The 22,610-nt window shown below is 37.2% G+C and overlaps 1 protein-coding gene across 2 annotated transcripts in view; it reads left to right on the plus strand.

Annotated features, from left to right (window-relative positions):
- Positions 1-22,378, plus strand: part of NEK7 (NIMA related kinase 7) — a 138,803-nt gene extending 116,425 nt beyond the window's left edge. For both annotated transcript variants that reach the window (XM_040985409.1, XM_040985410.1), the window contains exons 8-10: positions 1,342-1,436; positions 5,363-5,476; positions 20,538-22,378. In XM_040985409.1, the coding sequence (XP_040841343.1) occupies positions 1,342-1,436; positions 5,363-5,476; positions 20,538-20,648 (320 nt within the window). In that variant the 3' untranslated portion in view covers positions 20,649-22,378. The remainder of the gene's footprint in view (positions 1-1,341; positions 1,437-5,362; positions 5,477-20,537) is intronic.
- Positions 22,379-22,610: the final 232 nt, after the last annotated feature.

Raw genomic sequence — 22,610 nt, forward strand, 5'->3', positions numbered from 1 at the left:
TTGCCACAATATAACATCTTTAAAGGTAGCTATTTCTAAAAAGTTTTCTTGGCTATTTTGACACAACACAAAGTGGCAGAGTCACATATCCTCATAGTAGATGCTACAGTTTGTCTTGTTAATTTCAAATATTAGTAGTTCATATTTCAAATTTTTATCATCCTATAGGCATACCTTCTTTTCATTTTTTTTTCATCTCCCTAAGCACTCTCCTCTCATCCTTTCTGCCTCAGACTGTCCTTTCTGTGGAAATGATTCCTACAGAAGTTGAATTTCTGGAAGACCCAGTTCAACTCTTAGGTTATAACTTCATTCTTTTGGAAAACTGTCTTTGAGGATAGGCCTTTGATGACTGATGTGACTCCATGGATTGGTATTGTGTGTCTTAGAAAGGTGTAGAGTAAATAGCTAGAGAGGTCTGGGAAATTAACAAAGGAAAATCCTTGAGTTTCTCTGTGCCCACGGTGATTGCAGTGATTCCTGCCTCTAGTAAATAAAATTCCTACATATTATTCTTAGACTGCGATCTTATATTTGACAGAAAGCCTTAGGCAGCTGCTGCTGAAATAAGTCACATAAGTTTGTACTCAAAGACAGTTTGAAAATAACCTAAATGTTTTTGATCCTTCAAAATATAACATCCATACATTTGTTTTTCAACAGTGTCATAAAAAACATTAGCACAGCAGAACACAAATCGTCCAGAATATCTTCCTGCTGGAAGGATCTCTCTAATGGAAATAACCCAGATGTTTTGCCAGAGTTGTCATTGCCTTTCTGATGATATTTTGTGTACAAAATCTGTTATATTCTCTTTAACATGCAGACAACTATAGTATCAAATGTTAATGGTTTTGTCATTTGTAATTTGAAGAATTAGAATTATGTTCCCTGAGATGTTCCTGTGAAGGATAATGATCTATTAGTAAACCGAATTGTTATACAATATAATGTAATAGTTACATAAATTTCCAATTTAAGCTATTAGGAACATGCAATGTTTTTTCAAATGAAGAAACAAATGAATGCAAATGACTTAGGTAGCTTTTTCTTGTTAGGATTGGTTTTATTTTTCCTTTAATTAATATATCCCCTAGACTTTCCCTGGATTAGTCTGAAGGGAATGAGAGTCTGACCTTACATTTCCTGTTTTGTATAATATGGATGTTACTGTGCTATTTAGATGTGGGGAGCAAAAAGGAACGTGCAAAGTTTTGAGTACTCTTAGAACAATTCGCTGCTCCTAATGAGTTCAGTGACATTTTTAATCCAAAATACTCCGTGTCAATCCTTAAGCATCTTCATTTTTATACTTCTGTTTTATTTTTATTATTTTTTTAGTGGGTACGCCTTACTACATGTCTCCGGAGAGAATACATGAAAATGGATACAACTTCAAATCTGACATCTGGTCTCTTGGCTGTCTACTATATGAGGTAGGTGGTGCTGATAAATTCCATATATTGATGCATCTTTTCCCACTATTTCTCCCCTATTTTTATAGTATTCACTTGACTGTTTTTCTTGATTGTATTGAGAAAAAGCTAACTATGAATAATTTGTTGTGACAATTATGTTCATAATAAATAGTTAAGTAACTGTGTCACTGTACTTCCCTATACATTTGTTCCTCTAAAGTATTTTAGAATTATGTCTTTCAAATGTGAATTTTTATATGTAAACTTTTAAGTAATGCTTTTCTACAAAAAATATTTTTAATATATCTGAACATTGAAGAAAAACATGCATAGTACATTGTAGGAGAGAGAATGAAATGAATGTGAAATATGAAAGTGTAGTAAATATTGACATTACGTGTGTATCTGTAGCTCATTTTTAAGGATGCAGACTATCTTAATTTTCCTAGATTGTCACCTGAATTAGTTTCCAGGAGTAATGCTTTACATTGTACAGCTCTCTTGCTGTTATCAAAGAAGGTGAGATCGTGTAGATAAATATCCAGAAATACTGCCCTGCAATAATTTGGTAGGCAGAATCAAGGCTGTAACGAGAGCATTTGGCATTCATGTCATACAGCAGTGATGCCAAAGAGTATCGCAAGCTACAGTTAACTTCTTTAATTTTTTAATCGAAACTAGTAGGCTTTGAGTCTACTCCAATTAAAATTTAAACAGTACGTATAAACAGGGTTCAGTAAAATGAAGGAAGAGAAGACAGTCATTTCATGCCTCAGTGTGTATAGCAAATGTAAAGAAGATTGGTAAAAACCAGTCTGTTTCTTGCAAATATGCCATGTCTTCTCGACTTAAATGTATGATTTGTTCTTCTCCTTGTACTGCCCCTAATTGGAAATTGAGCTTCAAGAGGTGGCTTTGGTTTTGCTTTCATTTTTAATATATTTAAACAATCTTTTTTTAAACAATCTGAAATTTTATTCTTCTTATTAAATAAGCAATGGCTAAAGTGAAAGATATTTTAAATGTTCTTAAATAAACTCATTTTTAGTAAAAATTATGAATTGATAATGAATACAATTTATCTTTATGCATGTACATTGCATTCAAAGATTTATACTCACTGTATTGTATCCTGATAATAATGTGGCACATTGTTAAAAAGGAAATGGTCTGATAATATTAAGTTTCTCTAATGTTTAAAAGTTAGTCACTTTACACATTTAAAATGTTTGTGTCTCTTTAGGTCCGTTAGATTTTGCTTCAGGCCCTAGTCTAATGTTATCAAAGCAGCATTTTCCTTTTAAGTATCTTAAAGTAAACAGCAAATTGGTTTCCAATAATGAGGTTAAATTTAACAATGAAAAAAGTTCAGCTGAGAAAACAAGTGTTAAAGGGAAAGTTCATGTAGTGTTTAAGAATTAGAAGAGTCTCATATCAGAACTGATAAAATAATTTTTCTCTTCTGAATTTTTGTTTGAGAGTCAGTATTTCACTTTTAATGTGCTTAAAATGATCACCAAAATAAAAAAGCATTTTTTGGACACGCCTAAATCCCAGAATTGTGTGTGTTGTGGATGATTCCCAGTTGAAGTGTTTATCATGTCAATGTTAATTTTCAGCTCAATGTATTTTTTTCCATTTGTCCCTGCAAGTCTTCTGGAAGAACTAGAAATTCTCTGAAGATTTAATTTACCTTTGTGTGTGTTCTCCTTCCATTGATGAGTCAATACAGTGTTCATAAATACCTAGCGATTTAGCTTTTAAGACGTAGCCCTAGAAGCATGCAGAGGTTTTACATTGCAGCCCACTAAGAAATTACTATTACCAGTGAAGGAGTAGGAAGGCTTTTCTGAAAATGTATTTTTAAACTCAGAAAATTAGACTTTCAAATATTCCTGTAACTGGAAAAAAAATTCATATCAGCACAGTTTTAATTGATATGCAACAAAGTAGACTTTACTAATTAAAATCAAGATGCTGTGCTTTTGCTACACGGACCTTTACATGGAAAAGTAGGTTTTACACATTTCCTTTATTGTTCAGCGCAGCAATCGCATCCTTACAGGGTTGTAGGTTGGTGGCTTACAGTTCAAAAAAAAAGAGAGCTGCCACCAGCCCTGAAGACAGACAGTGGGCTTTCGTCCCTCCAACACCCCCGGAATACTAATCAGGAAAGTCAGACCCTGGAGGTCAGGGAGCAAGTCAATCATCCTAGGATCGTCTCAGTGTGGAGGATCAAATTAGCCTGAAAAATTCAGCTGCTGGGAGGAGAGGGCGAGCAGCTGTCAGGGGCAGCATCGAGATGCACTAATGAACCAGATGAATAGTGCAAAAGCTTGAAAATAAAAACAGGACAGTTGACATTTTTCATCTGTCAAAGCAGGAGATGCATGAAAATACACTATTCCTGTTTAACTCCTTAGGGGACATTCAGATTTTTTTTTTTAACACTCCTCAGTATTGAGACAAAAGTACTATAATGAACTCCCAGCATATGATATTGCACATATATATGTATGTGTGTGTGTATATATATATGTATATATATATTTACTTGAGGCTCTGCAAACACAGACTATGCTTCATGTATATGAAGTGTATTCTTACAGATGACATTTTAAAATATTTATTGTAATAAAATGTCCTTGCATTTTAAACAGGAGGCATGATCATCAGTGGCTCCTCTTCTAGAAATTTCCTCTCAGGTGGAGTGCTTTATTTCTGTGGAGACAAATTGTTTTTACTTTTCTTCTGGCCATGTGGATCAGCCATATCCAAGAGGCTGTTTTCATATAGGGTTTGGATTTTCTGTAACACAGAGGTGAGGTCTTTCCCAGGCTGCATTTCCACTCGCAGCCCCTCCTGGCAAGGCTCTGAAGGGGTTAACACCCTCGGTGGAGCGCAGAGCAGATGAGAGCCATTTTCAGCTTGTCCTGTCCCCACTGACACTCACTGAGTAGCACAGCATGGACGAGCGTGTTTCACACACACGCTGCCTGTCTGGGGAATGTACACATTGTCCTTCCAAAATCAAACTTATTAGCACATGTAGAAAAGGGTGACTGACTTTGGGGCAGCCTGGCACTCCGTGTTGTATTCTGGCTGCTGCGGTTCAAAGATTTAGGAGGTTTTGAACAGGATAGCAACATTTTAAATTAAATTTTTAGTTTGTAACCCTGCTTACCACAGTACTTGCTTGCACTTTAAATGTCAAGCGAGAACCTTGTCTTAAATTTAAATTCAATAATGTCTTTTCTAAAGTTGTTCAGCCTTTGAGTTGTGTTTTTCTGCATAGATACCTCACGTGGATGACTTGAATTACACCCAAGACTCGTACTGGTTGTGAACATATTCACTGCTTTTGAGACATTATCAAAAGAAAAGAAGGTCCAATTCATTGTGAACTATTTAGGGATTGGTTATGATATTGAAATTGAAAAGCCTTTTTTTTGTTTAACTTCAGAATAATTCTTCCCTACAGAACTTGTTATGCAAAGTAAAAATGCTAAGTATCGTATTCCCTAAAGCATTACTAAAGTATAATTTAGTATTAACCTTAGTCTCTTATGTGCTGTATTGTGACCTTTGCTAACCAATCTGTGGATATCTCATTTCATCATTGGATATGCCTGTTGTTCTATGACAGTGTTTACTAGCATGTTTACAAAGAGTTAAGTCACAATCTAATTTTTATTAGCATGGTTTCACCAAGAATATCTAAAGAACATTTCTGTTTTACGGTATTTTAAATACTGAATAAAACTTACCAAAGATGGTATTTAGCACTTAACGTAGAATTCTCAAAAAGGAATATTCATACTCATCAAATACCTAGGTATTTTAATTTAAAGGATTTATAATTATTTTCTACCCCAGTATACTTGATGAAATCAGCTTTAAAGTTGCCCTGTGACTATCTCAGTCTCATTGGGAGCATTTTACAGATGGCTGCATTACAGAGTCCTTTCTATGGTGACAAAATGAATTTATACTCACTGTGTAAGAAGATAGAGCAATGCGACTACCCACCTCTGCCTTCAGATCACTATTCAGAAGAAGTAAGTCATTTTCAGTTGCTCTGTTTCTCTTTTGTTCATCTTGTTAGCGTTTGTATTTTATTAAGAAATTTGGCTTTGTGAACAAATACCAGTGGATAGTATATACAGCAGGAGTAGCCCTTTTCTGTCTGCATTCTCTTGCAGACTTGGTGTTTACAGTAGATTGCAGTTCACAGCGTGGAGAGCACAACATGGTGTGAGGTTTCCCCACTTCCCCACTTCCCCGGTGTGATGAGAATAGCAGCTCGCTTGCCAGGGTGCTGAATGCTGCAAGAACAGAGTTTAAGGCTCACAACTCAGACTCACGTTCACCGACATGTCTGCTGGCTCCAAGCAGGCTGCCCCTCGAGCTCCCCTTCTCAGAACTTCAATTACATAATAGAAACTATAACTCTGTTGTGTCAGAAGGTCCCTCCTCTTCATGTTGACCTCGAATGAAGCATACCTCTTAGCCGGATTCTGAACCTATTTCTCCCCCACCTCCCCCTCGGACAACGCCTGTCTTGTCGCCACCTCATTGCTGCAGAGTCCTTTGGGGAAATGTTTTGAAATTCAAAATTGTATCGGACAGGACTGAAAACTTTCCAAGACTTTGCCTTAAGATCAGAACCTAAGTCCCCGCTTACTTGGGTAGCCTGTTGAAATGAATCACCTCGGCTCTACTCAATATCTAGTTATTCATTGAACGAAATGTCTCCCATTTTAGCCTAACGCACCATGATTTTACCCACATTTAAGGACAAGATGTACAAAAATAGCAGTGTCTCAGGTCAACTGAAATGTGGTCAAAAAAGCTCTTTCTGGAATATTCATCAGGGAGCGACCCAGAGAAAACAGTCTTGCATCAGGACTTCTGAACAACAGCTTGTTGTTGTTGTTCCTCCAGGAAAATGGAAGGAAATAAAAGAAAAATAGATAGCAATTAACTGCTTATTTATTAGGTAATTCTGTCAGTCTTTCTATTATAGAATGAACAGCACTCAGTGTTGTTTTGTAAGGAAATTTGAGGCCATGTAACTTGAGTAATAAATATCTCTAGACCGATCCTATGTGAAACATCGGTGTTGTTTGAACGTCATAAGGACTGCTTCTGTTAGTTGTGATGCTGATTGTCAGTGATGCCTTTTTGCTTCCTAGCAGTTGTATTCAGGTAATTAGAATAAACACTTAGAAGGCAGTGAAGATTATTTAGAAATATTATCTTCATTTGATGTTAATGCTATTATGTTAGCCATTTTTAATTACTATTTTGGGTATGGAATATCAATATGGCATTTCACAAAACCAACTTCAGACCTATGGGCTGGGAAATACAGTAGGGTGTGAACAATAATGCAAAATGATAGCAAGAATGTCAGGGGCCTTTCTTTGTTGTGTCATTCATGCTGTCTTCTTTTTTCCATGAAGCACATGAATATTTCACATATCTGCATCCTCATCCCCTATTCTTCTTGACTAATTTTCAGACTGTCTGAATTTGCATTTCACATGGTAGCTGATTAGGAGATGCGAGTGTGGCAGCGAAACCTCAGCAGGCGGTTACCATGGTGACCTTCAGCAGGATTTTAATGATGATACCACTAGTGGTTCGTTGAAGTCGGCCTGCCTGCAGGGCTACTTCACTGCAGCTAAGTGTGAAGTTGGATATGTGGATTCTCAGCCAAGGGGCAAATATCAAAGTCTGGCCCAGATAGAAGGTCTCAGAGTTGGGAAGGGAAAATAAATTCCACTTCTTACTTGCTTCTGTATAGTTACCAGTTTTGAAAAGAGCTATAAAGCAAAATATGTTATCTGATACACTTTCCAAAAAAGACAGTGCAATTCCTCATTTTGATAAAAAATCTGTTGTCATGCTCTGATAAAATAGAAGACTATACCATATGGGTAAATATGGAAAATAATTCCTATTAAAGAAATGAACATAAAAAATATGCGGACTGTATCACAATACTACTTTAATCTGTTCAGTTATGTAGATGAGTTCTCAGAACAGGAACTTTGAAATGCAGATGTACTGATAAATATTTTCTCTCCCTAAGTAGGAACTCAGTTTGTTTCTAAAATAATTATTCACAAGTAACAATTGGGAAAAAAATGGACTTGGTGCTGCCACAATGATATCTTAAATATTCCCTTACAAAATAAGCCTTTTAAATTTTTTTTTAAAAATCCTAGTTGCCATTTAATTTATTAGTGTGCCAAAACATAGAAACCAATGAAGAATAAAGTGCAAAGTTTTTTTTAATAGCCCTAAACAGTAACTAACACATTGAGACTAAAAAATAAAAGTTGTAAACGCACGAACTTGACAAATATGTACTGGAGAATTAACTCAATTTACTTGACTACTACTAAATTTTCCAGGTTACTAGCCAAAGAAGCTGTGAAGGGAACATTTCCTGAGAAGTATGCCTCTGTCTGTCACACAGCCTAGAGTAATGGGCTTCCAGGGTTCCAATGGATTGATTTTTAGATAGAGACATTCTGTTTAGTCTCTAAGTTTGAGTTTCTTCCTTTCCTATATTGTAAAGCATAGGTACAATTAAGAACATTTTCCTGGGTTTAAAAAAAAAAAAAAAAGCAAGCCTGTATGAAGATTTAGTTCTGAATACTTTATACTGAATGATATCAGGAGATGTGTATTGGGAGACTTATGGGAATATTTCTGCTTATCGCAGTCTTTTATGGTACCCCGTATTTCTTTTTCATAAAGATATCATGTGTTTATCATTGAGAGTTACAGTATTTAAAAAGAACCTTAGATTGAAAAGATATTTTCCCTTAATTGTTTCATAAAGTATTTCTTGGTATTATTGGTAACAGTTAAGCAAATGTTCACCAGAAATTGTGACGCAAAATGTCTTTCCTAATGTACCCTGGATTTAACACTCCATTTACTGATCCAAATTCTGCTAATTCACATTTCTTATGGGTGTTCTTTCCTCTTTCTGAAATGCCCCTTTCAGTGCTTCAACAGGAGCACTCATTCTCTTCCTTTTCAACACAGCTTGGACATCATCTGCGAGAATCTTCCCTGGCTCTTTTCCCCACTCCCATTCCCCCCATCTTTGGCAGGCCCACCTTGCTGGATTTGCCTTTTCTGCAGACTGTCAAGCACCTCCCCAGAGGGGCACTAACTTTGCTTTTTATCTGTCCATCTCTGGGGCCTGATGCATTTTAAAAGGTTTGGTGATTGATCACTTGATTGATGGAATGAGGGAGTGAGGAAGATTAAAGGAATAAATTTTAAAATACAATGAGAGAACCAGTGACAATTGAATGAAACCTCTCTGAAGAACTCTCTTACTCTCAAAATGAACCAGAATATGAGTTGTCCTTTAAAAGCATATGTGGGTTTACTACCCTTTTACATAGCACTACAGTCTCTGAAATGTCCAGTGTCCATTTACTGAGAGTTAGACAGACAAACGAATTTCCCTCAGTTGTAGTAATTCATTAAAATTAGGCATTTGTTCAATGAATTGTTTCATGAGACTCTTCAGAAATTATTTATACTGGTAATTATTTAGGAAGTTGCACAATAGGTTAACTGCTGAGTTTTTTAAGTGGATATTTTTCAGCCTGAGCACTGGACTTTATGCAGAGTATGGATTTTTATTTTTTTTAAGTACTTTTATTTATTGCTTAAAATTTGTGTAAATAAAGATGACAGAAAAGATTGAATGGATCTGCGTTCAGTACTTACTTTAAGTGGATCTAGTTTAGGTTTAAACAGATAGGTTCAGAAGAAAGTTCTGAAAAGTATACAGTAGGATTGGCAAAGGACAGTGTAAAATGGAAATGATAAAGGATAAAAAGGGCTATCTTTGACAGACTAGAATAGGGAGAATTAGATTGAAGATAGATGCACAGTTTGAACATTTATAAAACATTGGAAATGGCTAAAACCTTTATAGTAAAGACAACTGCATGATGATGTGCTTGTTGCTCTGAAGTGATGGCCATGGCACATTTTCACCTCTTCAGTAGCAATTTTATGTGTATTGGAAATGAAACTTTTGAACAAGGATTCAGTATTTGTCTTCTAATTATACTTTTGGAAACTCATTAGTTTTAGAAGTCTTATTGCTGTTTTTCATAGGCGAAGGAACCATGATGTGCTTTGGGGATCAGAAATACATTATCAGTGATAAGGTTTTGGGTTATCTAATGCTTTCTTTGCTTTTTATGAGGTTTATTTGTGGCCATATCCCTTTGTTTTCATTAGGAAGTAACTGCTGAGAGAACTTCCCAGTTACACAAAAATTACACTATCAAGTGTCAGCTTGAAAAGTCACGTCCAATCAGAAAGCCAATAAACAGTACAAGAAATCTCACTCTACCTCACATAGTAATATATATATTTGGTCTAATTTTTTATTTTCCTTTCCAATTTGACAGCATCTCTCTGCTTCCTCCCCACCCCGGCTCCCACCCCCACCCAGCCACCAGTCAAAGACATTGAGAGGCAGGTAGGGCAGATCTTTGCTAAGCTTTCATCCTTGCCTTCTGTTGACTTGTTGGGAAGGGTATCTTGGCTTCACGTAAAAGTGCATGGATTTTCAGCATCTTTTTCATTATGCTTCACAAAAGAAGTCTTGATTTTCTAGAGAATTTAAAACTGAACACAAAGATTTACAAGTCAGTGTTTTTCATATGGTTATTTCTTTTGAAAACCCATTATTTTAATATAAATTAATTTCAGTCATCTGTGTTATTAGAAAATAAGACATTTGTGTGGCATTGAATGAAACAGGAATACCGGTTTATTTTCAGCTTTTTAAATCACCATTTGTATCTGTCTCACAACTCTTATTCAAGAAAGAAGGACCATGATATTATTTCCATTATTCGGTTGGGCAAACAGAGATATAGGCAGTTTAGAGCAAATGTAAGACTTCAAGGTGGCTCTGTTTCCTGGTTACCTCTCCTTGTGGCATGTGAACAAACCTAAATAAACTCTTAGCTGCCTTAGGAATGAGCATTCATGATTTTTATATTAAGCAAGTCTTAATATTTCTCTTCCCTATCCATAACCACTCACCATTCATACGAGGATACTGGCCCTATGACTGATAATCTAACACTTATAAATAACTTGTGTATTTAAATTCTGAACATAGTGAATGAAGATTTTTTAAGTAATAAAATAAAACCTTTGGCCCATAAAGAATTATTTCATGTAAACAAGCCAAAAAAAAAAAAAAAAAGATGAAAGTGTCGGGAGATTGTTTTTGCATTTCTTGAGGTTGAACTAAGGTTATAAAACTTTCATTTGAGCAGTCTAAATATTTTTTATACTGCCTGGACTCAGAAATTTTAAGAGTTATAGAAGTTCTCTGGAGTTGTTTCTGGAAATTAATCAAGGTTTACTTGTTTTAGAAGATTTTTTTTCCTAATTCATTAGCCCAAGAGTGTCTCAATGAAAGGCATTTGAATTCTGTGACATCATATATTATAACAGTAGACTTCTATGAGAACTTCTGTAGCCCCTGTTACCTAAGCAGATGCTGAGTTACTTATTATTTTACTTTAAAATGCAGATATACAATATTACTAGATTGTGCCATCATTCATTTAAGCTAACTTAGCATCAGGTGCTATCTTAAACACTTACTAACATTTTCTTCTCACAAATTCTTACGCATGATATCAGCTTGCCACTTTAGTGAAGGTTTCCTTATGAGATTAGATTTTTAAGCTTAGGATGTGCCATCTATTTGTTTCAAAAGTGTATTTAAGCAGTCCCTGTGCTCACCTGTGCTTCTGAAGTGACACTGGGGACGTGCTCCTTGAAGACATGAATCCAAAACGGTGCACTCTGTTTCCCGGATCTTGTGGGAGTCCATGAAACCGTGTAACTTCCTGTAAGACTCAGAATTTTCAAAAGACACTGAATGATCTTCAGTTCTGAAACACAGACATTACATTATTTTACTTCTGTGTCAGATTATTTTCTTTGCCCTCTCCCATCTACCTCCCAAGTAAATCACTGGTGACACTTTGGTGTACGAGTTGGATACGCCTAATCATTTTGTATAAATAGCTAAAGCTCCAAAATGCAGTGTACTTTAATGCATTAGACCCACTTTGGGGTGCTAAAATGTGTCCTTGGGTAGATGGAAATTGGTATATCTGGGAGGCTGATAGAACGTAATTGGTCTCAGAGGGATTAACATGAGGGTGAAAAAGAAGCAGTACCAATAGCTCTAGTCTTTATTATTCTATTGAGAATTGTGTTAGTGACCTAAAGCTATCATACATAAAGAGCCCTATTGTTATTACCTGTATGTGACTGAACTTGATCTGTAATTGGGTTATCACCCCACAACAATGACTGTCAACTCTCCCTTTTCTTTAATACTTCTGATATCTTTAGAAAGAAATGATATAAAAAAAAACTAGTGTTCTCCATGCTTAATTGAAAACTCATTAATTTCCATATGATCTATGATTTTATAATCCAGTCAAGATGTTATTTTTACTTTATTTCCATGTAAATATTTTGTTGCTTTTCAGATTTCTCTGAAGCATCTACATTAGTTTTCCCTTCTCTGATTTTTTAAGATTGCATATTCAAACCTTTGCTTTTGACTTATTTTAACATGTTATATAAAACTTTTTAGCAAATTTTACTTTTTAACAAATAGAAAGTAATTTTAAAAATTAAATTTTCTGAGGATCATTTATCATTTAATCTCATTTATTGTTTATAAGTATTACAATATCTACTGATCTTGGAATTATTTCTATGACTTAAATAAATGGAAAGCTAACTCTCAGTTCAAACCCAGAAGTTTTGTTTTTGAGTAAGTGACTGTCCAATAATATTAGAAACGGAAGCCTGGCATAAAGGAATACATATAAATTTCTCAGCATTGTTATTAAACATGTGTTTCCCTTGACCTGGTTATAGATTTTAGAATCATTGCAAAATATTAATTAAATACTAAGGATTTCTAAGGTGATTTCCTTTCTTCTGGAAACCTGCAGGAGCTTTCACAGAAGCCTAAGACTGAAAGTGAAGGAAATTCTAGAAATATCTTATTGTGGTTTTCATCAGAGAAAATATAGACTTTTCTCATTGAAATAAGGAGGTGGATCCATATGAAAAATCCAAGTGTATTTTATTTGCTTGGAAGTGGCTACTGCCATGTTTTGAATGAGTCAGACTAGAAGTAGCACTGAGGTTGCTGTTCTAGTCCTAATTTTACTGTGAACCTTTTCATGTCATCCAAGTAAATCTTTTCATGGATACAGTAAGCCTATGGCTCATCACTACAGAAATTGTTGGTTCTTATTTTATGTTTTATCAGAATTGCTCTTTGAAATATGAAGACACAATTAGTCTTAGAAACCAGAGGAACTCAAGTTATGCTAATTGAGTTTTTAAAAAGGGTAGTTCTAACAATCTGACCCTGAGCGCCTAGAAGGGCACCCCGCCTTGGTACAGAGGTGACCATGAGGATACCCACATACCAAGAGAGAATTTCCTACCAACAGAATACTACAAAATGTGAAAATCTGGCCCCTGAAACTATACAGCTTCAGTTCACATCCCTCCCCAGCATTTCACTCCTTTTGTGACCTTACGAATGAATGTTCTTAGTCTATAAAATTGTGTACAATGATAGTAAAAGCTGCTAAGAACAATTAACAAGTTCAATCATGTAGACATGCATACAGTGGTTCATAGATAATAGCTCTCATGAGATGGTTTTCTGTCTGCACTAGCGGTAGAACTGGCATTTATTTGCAGCTCCAGTGTTAGAGAATGAATGAATGTTGACCTGAAGATGTTAGTAAGGTCCACGGCGCATCTAAGTCCTTGATGTTCCGCTTGATGAGTTCAGTGGCTGAAGAGAACAGGTATCTGAGTACTCAACCAAATTAACCCGTCAAGTGGGGTTATAAACAGATACTACTTGGAAAATCCAACACTTTTTCTCTTCCTCTGATTGCTCTGTCTTAGTCCTATTCCTGGTATAAAATTGCATGGGTTGTTTTATCCCCTTGTTCTTTATGACCCGGGCACAAATAATTCTGCCATCTAACGCTGGTATTGCAATTTTGTTATTTAGTCTGAAAAAACACTATTTGTAAGTCATGAATTTGCATTTTAATCAAATTATTACAAGCATACGGGTTTTTAAAACATAAGAGTGATTTGTTGTGATTTTCCCCACCTTATTATTACATTAAAAGATCAAAAAATTTGTCTCCATTGTAACAGGTCTATTCAAATTTATTTTTTGCAAGATTTTATTTTAGATAATGAATAGTTAACAAATTTCAGAGAAAATTAAAGAATTCAATGTTCCTAAATCCCCCATTATGTAATTTACAGCCATCATTTATATGAAGAAACAGAGACAGGTCTCTATTTACTAGTTCACTCTCCAAATGCCCACAGCAGCCAGGACTGAGATAGGTGAAAACTAGGACCCTAGCACCCATCTAGATCTCCTGTGTGGGTGACAGGGACCCAACCACTAGAGCTGCCACGCGGAGCTATCATGCTGCCTCTTAGGATGCGAACCAACAGGAGCAGAGGGAGGACACCTGTCCAGGTGTTCTAGTATGGGATGCCAGCATCCTGAGTGGTGTCTTCACTACTGCAACAAGTGCCTGCACTGTACAATGGACCTTTCTTAAGTAGATGAGCTCGGGGTTCACATTGTGGCTCAGTGGGCTGAGCTGTCGCCTGTACTGCTGGCATCCTACACAGGCACTGGTTGAAATCCTAGCTGTTCCTCTTCTAATCCAGCTTCCTGCTAATGGAATGCAGTAGATGGCCCAAATCCTTGGGCTTCTGCATCCAGTTGGGAAACATGGGTGGAATTCCAGGCTCTGGGGCTTTGTGATCGTCTTTCAAATATAAGATGAAATAAGATGAAATATGCCAGTTACTAAAATAAGAAATACAAGTACAAATTGAGAACCACAGAAAGAAGGAGTATGAATACCTGCCCTAATGGACAAAAGAGAAGCTGTGATTGAAATTCTCATTCAGTTTCCACTGCCTTTCTATCAGAGCATAAAGGAAAGCATAGTAAGCATAGTGTTTTTGCAGAGGTAATACACCAATTCCTCATAGAAAACAGTTTTCTTCTACCATGTAATAGTGGAAATAGCTCACACAAGAGTGGATAATGTGCCAGACAAATGTCTTCAACAACAATATGTAGCAGATGCCTAATGGATGTTTGATAAACACCTGAAGTAAGTAATTAAAACAGTTTTGGAAAGGTGATGTGGCGGTAGGATAAACCAAATGCCCCAACTATACAGCCTGTGGGGATCTAATTCTATCAAAGGAGAGAACTTAGATTATCCAAAGTTGTAAAGATGAATTTTATTTCCTACAGGGTCTTCCCTAAATTGTAATTTTCTTAGCAAGAGGCGGTAAGACTTACTGTGTGCACACTCTTTTATGTGCTCTTTGACACACACCGATATTCTGTTGTTCAGGTTAGCTTAAGGGAAAACAATCAACAGGTCAACGCCTTTAGTAAAAACTGAGTCATCAGGTTGGAGTCGTACACCTGTCTCTACAGTAACCTCGCTGTGATAGTCACCAGTCTGCTGTGACTGCCACCTCATGGCCGACAGTTCCTGTTAATGCCCAGTCATGTCCTGCCTGGAGCTCAGGTAAACCCGTAAACCAAGTGGCTTTGAAATTCAGCCAGTTACAGCTCCTGCTAAATATTAGACATGCAAAGTGTATACTTACAGAGTGAAACATGGAAACTGAAAGACAAAATACAAATAAACAGGTTCTCTGCAAAAGCAGGAAGGAACAGCCTTGCAGGAAAAATCAACTGACTTGAGTCTTACCCTAAGTTCTACTGTCAACTTTTTAATTAGTTCTGGATTTATTCCTCCATAAACAGATTGCTGTGCTTTAAAAGTTCTATAAAAATATAGGATTCCAAAATATTCAGTTTCATATAAGTATAAAATATTTTTATAATCTAGTATTACATCTGTCCTTAATTAGACTAAATGAGTACATATTTGAAGAGAACTGCCCAACTCAACATTGTTTAAGTTGACAACTATTCACTTGAGCTTCCTTCTTTAAGATCTAGCTGTGGGAGAGTCCACCGTTTTTTAATAGGCACTGTTTGTTTATCTAGATATACACACAATTAAACCCACTATTTGGAATTTGTATTTCTGCCCGTATCTCGACCATCAAGCATCAGTATCTTCAAAATTCCAAGTGTCTTCTTGCTGTCTCAAGGCTACCCTCCCTCCCTCTTTATGTTAACTGATCCCTGTTCACAAGAAAACCCTCCTTTGAGTAGCCCTGCGGAAAATACCTAATAAACAACAATGGTTTGCCTGAAATTTTACGGGAACTTGATGTTGAGCAGTGTGCTGGCTGGGATTTTTCATTGCTCCATTTTGACTCTACAAACATTAAGATTATATTTGTGTTTCAGACTTGGGGTACCACATCCAGCCAGACATTGCTCACTCAATTCCTTCAAGCCAGTGAGTTTTCAGTGTTCATCCAGTCGCCACTCTGGCATACCACATCTTATGACAGTCAGTGAAATACAATCAAATGTCAGAGGGCTTTAATAAAAGCATATAAAGCACACAGCAGAGGTGAGGCATACTGTGCAGCAAGTAGGTAGTGAAGAAAGGCTTTAGAAAAGAGATAGAAGGCCAGAGGGGAAGAGGTTTGATGGAGGCCGGATAAAGAAAGGAACAGCATAAACAAAGAAAAAGACAACATCTTTTGTGAGTACAGAACTGCAAGCACTTCATTAGAGTTAGAATGAAGAATGGTGCTGGAATAAAATGGAGGAATTTTGTCACTAAATGTTTGAAACTGCAGGAGGGATAAGCAGGAGCCAACTCGAGGTCATTGTGTGCAATGCTGAGATCTTTGAGATGCTTGAAGTTGACATACAGTCAGCTTGGTGATTGCGTTGCACTTTTGAAGTGTCAGCTTTGAGACCGTTCCAACAAGGTGGTTTAGAAATTGTGACAAGAACAAAAATTCAACAATCTAGAAACAGTGCAACTTGGTTATTGATAGGTAGGCATGTGGCAGGTGCTGCTTGGGTATGGGAGGGGACCAGGGCCAGGACAAGACGTGAGGGCTTACGTGTATTTTATATTTCTGGCTTGAGAAATTGGAGGTGCCATCTGACACAGAAAGAACCAGGTAGATGAACAAAGAATAAGATCTCATCTGTGAACGTGTTTAATGTGAGTGCGGGCAGAGATGCTCATATGGCAGTTAGAGGCAGTAAATGCAGCCACAGAGAGGCCTGGACTGAATATGTGTATCTTTGCTCCTGCACTTTTGTGGCTAGTAAAGCCACCAAGAAGTTAGACATGGGAGCAAATGCAGTTGTTGAGGATAAAGTGGCAGTGAAAAAGTTGAAGTGGGAGGAGGTAGAAGGGGTGCAAAGGAAGACAGGACATTTGAGAGCCTGTCAAAAAGGAGAGGACTGGCAAGTTGAAAGGCACTGGAGGTGAACTCAGTCAAAGCAAGTTCTTACAAATAGTGCAAGTTGACCTTGTGGGTTCCTGGGGAGGTGATGCAACCTGAAGAAATGTGGGGACAGTGCTCTTTTGGCAACTGACAAAGTTTATTTCCAGGATCTCAGCTTTTATACATTTCATGAAACAATGATTCAGACATAACTCAGAATTAGATCATGTCTAAGAACACAGAGACAACAAAGAAGCTAACAAAGCAACTTAGAGTTATTGAAACAGGGAATAGATAATACTGTTCATCCTTGATTGACTAGACAGAGCACAGATACCTGCCTGTCTTCAGGGAGAGCACAAAAGCACATCCAAGGACTCACTGGGGCAAGAGCGCACAGTGGGTGAAAGGCCTTCCGCCTTCTCTTTCCTGGAGCCTCTTCTCAACAGGGTCCCACAGGCCTCTGCTGTCCCAGCTTTCCTACAGGCTGTATTCCAACAAAAAGCCTTTGTCTCTATGAAGATCAAGACCAGGTAATCAGGAAGCTTTGTAAGAATGAAGCACCCAAGTGGATAGCTGGGCACCCTGGGTGATGGCTGCAGTTCGTGGGATGGAGAAGAGCCATGCTTGAGTTGAAACACTTAACTTACACAGACGCAGAAGGAGAGCAAAGCAATGGTTCCTTCTTCCGGGCTGCCCCCAGTAGTCTTTCACTTCATCTCATGCATCTTTCGGGAATGTATCTGTTATGAACTGCAAAGTTCCCTCACATTCATTTGTCCTGTCTTTTCTCACTAGTTTGCAAGCCGTAGAAGGCCGAGTGCCTTCAGTTGTCATTGGTTGTGTTGTCCTTACCATCTGGTGAAGTTTTTAGTGCGTAATACTCTATGAGAATGTTTTGCCTGAACATATGAATGAAAATGGAACAAGCAAAAGGCAAGAAGGAAGGAGAGTCAGATAGCAAGGGAAGCTGTGTCTTCACTTTTTTTTTTTTTTTGTATTTTTTACTATTGTTATTTTCCATGATCCAGTTTTGTAGGAATATAAATTCTTCCCTGCGCTTCATTCGTACCACATACCCTCATGTTATTACAGTAGTATAGTCCTTCAGCCGCAGTTACAAATCCAACAGTCTACTATTTAAGTGTATCATGACATTGTAAGGCCAAGGTATTTTTAACTCTTTCATCAGAGGTCCTCCTTTTCTTTGGGAGTAGAGATGCCTACTGCAACATATCTTCTTGTTCTGAACAGTAAGTCTTTCTTTAGGGCAGTTCTGTTTCACCCTGGGTCATCAACTGCTCCTACTGTCTCCAATAGAGTAAATCCTCTGGAAATACTGGTGTGACAAACAAATCACTGCCACATAACTTAGTTTTCTAAAGTGTTCTTTTTAGAGCTTATTGCTTATTATAGTTTGAGAAATTATGTTTACCATTTGATTACAAGGTATAGCGAGGCATTAACTACCTGTATTTCACACATCTGAACTTATGTAGTGGCAACTACTAATACTTCTTCTGAAAGAGGAAGATCTGAATGCCAAAGTAAGCTTCCTGTTTGGGACCAGTTGGACCATTCACATGGGGTGGGGAAAGCAAGCACTGCGTCAGTGTCTCTCCAACATACTTTCTGATGTGCGTCACCTGTTGTCGCTGATAAAGCCCTTCCAAAAAGACTTAGAAGAAGCAGCTGTTCCCTGGTGCTGTTTACCTTATTCTTCATCTTTCTCCCTGTTTACCATCTCTAGTTCTCCTCTTTGAAGAGCTGAAGAACCACTGTCTTCTTGAGCTAACATCATTCTTTCTCTAATCTTGACATTAGAAAAAGCTGGCCAAGAGGAATTCAATGCCAGTCATTTGTAATCAGTGCATTGGAATGCCCTCCCTGTTCTGAAATATAATACAAACAAAACAAGGCTTCTGAATGAGCCTGAAGGAACTGTCAGAGCTGCTTGTATTCTGGCTAAGCATACTTTTGTACCGCAATAATCTTTTCTTGCCATCCGCTCTGCTTCCTGATATTGTGATCTCTACACAAAACACTTGGTAGTTAGGTGACCTTAAATATTGTGTCTTTAAATATAACTTGATTATATAGGTCCCTTTTCAACTGTTTCCTTATTATGCATAAATGATTGTTTTTGTCTCTTTAATAGCAAGTAAAATGCTGACTTCCAGATTAGGGTTCTCTTAGCTCCATCATAACAAAATGGCTTCCATATTGCTATACTTCTTAATGGTCTTAAATAGTAATTACTGCTTTTTTTAGCAAAGAAAATAAATTGTAATCTTATGGGCCCTTTTAGTAGGTGTAATATTGAATTTCTAGATTTGGCTAAAATTGTATCATTACATTTAATTCTGCTAGAATTACACATTTTAAGGAACTGGAACTAGAAGATTCCCCATAGATCATCTGCTCCTTATCATCTGCTGCAGCCTCCTCGTGTCATGTAACACTGACTCAACTCAGGGCGCAGGGCTGCACAATACCTTTGCCAAGACTGGTTCCTGTTCCACTCAAAACCCCGTCCCCATCCTGGCACCTCACACACGCTCGACCTTGCTCACAGGCATCCGCCTTCTCATAGCGCTAGTACCAGATCAGTCCACACATTGGTTTTCAACATCTATTTCTATTTCAAAATTGTATTATGGTAGAAATTGAGGAAGATAAAGCAGTAACAGCAGTTTCCTAATCTTCTGCGTTGATATTCCAGCAAGAGTTAACACAAATTTTCAGAATGTCTAAATATCAAAGATGAGTTTACAAGGCAGGAAAGACCCAGTTCTTCCCCTCTGGAATGTCATGGACAACATGAAACCTCATGGCTGCAAAAGTCACAGCGAATAGAATGGGGAGCAAAACCCACATTCTGCTGCTTCGTGGCCCTGGAACTTTTTGAGAGGGTGTTTTAGTGTATTGGAATGTGGGTTTTTTCATAGTTGAGGGTGGGAATGTTTTTACAGCCTTTACCTTATTTGCAATTTAATAGTCTTAGCTTCAAGGTATGGTTTTTTTCCTAAGTGTTTATGTATATTTATATAAAAATGTTCACAGTAGTCCTGTTTACTGTACAGCACTTTAAATCAAAGTTCTTGTACTGAATTCTAGGTCTGGGTACAAAGCACTTGAAAAAAAATTGGTGTTTAAAGTTGTGTTGGGAGAAAAATAAAATTCATGCATAGTCTTTCATGGCACAAAAATTTCAAGAGTTTTCTGCAGATCCCTTATACAAATGGGTTTCAAAAAATAAACATGTTTCAGTTCTTCTTTCCACCAACTTTTTGAAGTAAAGTTGTATCTGCACAGTTAACTTTAACACTAAGCTAAAAACTACTGTCTTCAGTAATTGCAATCATCAGATATATCAGATCCATTTTAAATCCAATGATTATATAAAACACTTATTTCACGTTAGTACTCTCCCTTGAATATGTTCCTTAAAGCATTTAACTGGTTGTAAGGTCATTGACAGTCTATATTTCTTGGAAAAAGAATGGTCAGGAAATGTACTTTCTTTGGGAACACACAGCTATTCACAGTTGATTCTTTTTGAGTAACGGGAAATCTTGACGTATGCTGCATTTTCTTTTTTTGCAGCTGCGACAGTTGGTTAACATGTGCATCAACCCGGATCCAGAGAAGCGGCCAGACATCACCTATGTCTACGACGTAGCGAAGAGGATGCATGCCTGCACCGCAAGCAGCTAAGCAAGCGCGGGGCCGTGGACACACCAAAATACTTTAAAGGATTTTGTGCAGACTATACCTCCCCATTTTTGTCTGTGTGTTAGGATTAATATTTCAGAGCTATGTGCATTAAATCCTTAACCAGTTTCCTTGTAAGCTTCCAAATCGCTTTCTTGTAAACCCCAAATATCTTTGAAATAATTGAATCGCATGTTAGGAGAGTGAATGAAACACGATGGGTTTTGATGGCTAATTTTATTATTATTATTATTATTAAGAGTTATTTGGTGTTTTCTGCTGATAAATTGTGTTTCAGTAGACTGCCAGTGCCAGCTATCGAAGTTTGGCACATGTCAGGATAGACTTGAAGCCCAAGGAAAGTTATCTTAGCACATGGCTTGTTTGGTTTTCATCATTTATGGACACTGAGGTGAGCACATTGTGAAATTTTGTGACTGTTTTGTCAAAATTTGAAGTATGTATTTTAGTTTTAGCAGCGTAGCATTCAGATATAATTTACAATAAATGTACACAAAGAAACATTTAAAATTCTTAGCTTTTACAGTCAAAGTGCAGTTTTTAAATGTGAAGATTTGGAGACAAAATGTGAGTCAGACACTGAAGAGTCTTTGTTTCAGTATATTTTTTAGTTTCTTTGTATTAAAATGATATAAATGAATTCATTTAAAACATGGTTAAGGATTTGGCTGTGATAGTAATTTTTAAAGTTGCACATCGCCCAAAGCTTTTGTGTTTTCATTATTGTTTGTACATTTGAAAAATATTCTTTGAGTAATCTTGCAGTACTATATTTCAGTTTCTTTATAAATTTAAATGCATTTTAGCTCATAATTGTACACTATAATGTATGCATGTTTTTATTCATAGATTGTATTGAAGTTCTGGTGGGTCCCCCTCATAAATTTTTTTATATTCAAGTTACTTTATTTATATTGTATGTACATTTTAACCCGTTATATTTTCAGAAAATCTGCAACATTGATTATCTTTTAAAAAGTACTCGGTGTACCAACACTTTTTCTGGATTTAGTATTTTTAGACTTTTGGTAAGTTGGGCCACCTTGTGTACATCTGCTTTTTGTCTTGTGAGAGAAGAAGGAGGAATGTGTGTTACACTGTACCTGTGGATGTGGATACGGCTTCGATTCCTTGACAAGGCTATAATCTTAGAATGTCTGAAGAGGTATAGAGTGACTGTTACTGCGGTCAGAACAGCCATGAGACGAGCATTTCTGTTGAGAAGCTTTGGAGCGAAGAGCTGTACTCGTGCGTGAAGATGGCAGAGATGGTAGCATTTCATTGAGTTGAAGGAACTGGGCAGAGCTGAGTGAGACTGTGGTGAAGATATGTTAACCCCGAGAACCTTCAAGTTAGCTATGACTGGCTCCCCGAGCTGCCTGGCAGTCACAGCAGAGGGCCACAGCCACCACCCTAGGCCTCCAAAGGATTCTCCTGTCAGCGTGGAAACCTCACGGTCAGAGAATGCCTGCCTCCAGCCCCTGTAACTGCTGGGCTTGCCGGCTCTTACAGTCTTTGGCTTATACTGATAGGAATTCAAGTCATTTTATAAACTTTAAAAATACATAAGCAGAAAACAAAAATGGAGTCTTGCTTTTCACCATTAATTGTATCTGGTATCCAAAGAGTAACTTAAGCGAAGACGACCTGGTTGATCCTTCCAAGAGGTCTTGTTGCACCCTCCCCGAGGCTGGTGGTCGGGTATCCACGGATGTCAGCGTAGCCCGGGACACACAGGAAGTCATTTCTGTTGACTGTTAGCATCGCATCCACTGTAGTGTTAAATGTCTGTCTGAGATGAAATGGTTCTCAGGTTGGAACAGGTACTTTTTTTTAAACACGTGGATCTAAAATTCATTAGCTTAACTCCCAAGGTGACTTTCAGGTAAAGATCTGAGCTTCTCTTCTCAGTAGCTGTTATCAGCTAGAAGGAAATCACTGGCA

The sequence above is a fragment of the Ochotona curzoniae genome, unplaced genomic scaffold (genome assembly GCF_017591425.1).
Source record: "Ochotona curzoniae isolate NIBS_2020 unplaced genomic scaffold, NIBS_Ocur_1.0 contig_430, whole genome shotgun sequence".
NCBI lineage: Eukaryota > Metazoa > Chordata > Mammalia > Lagomorpha > Ochotonidae > Ochotona > Ochotona curzoniae.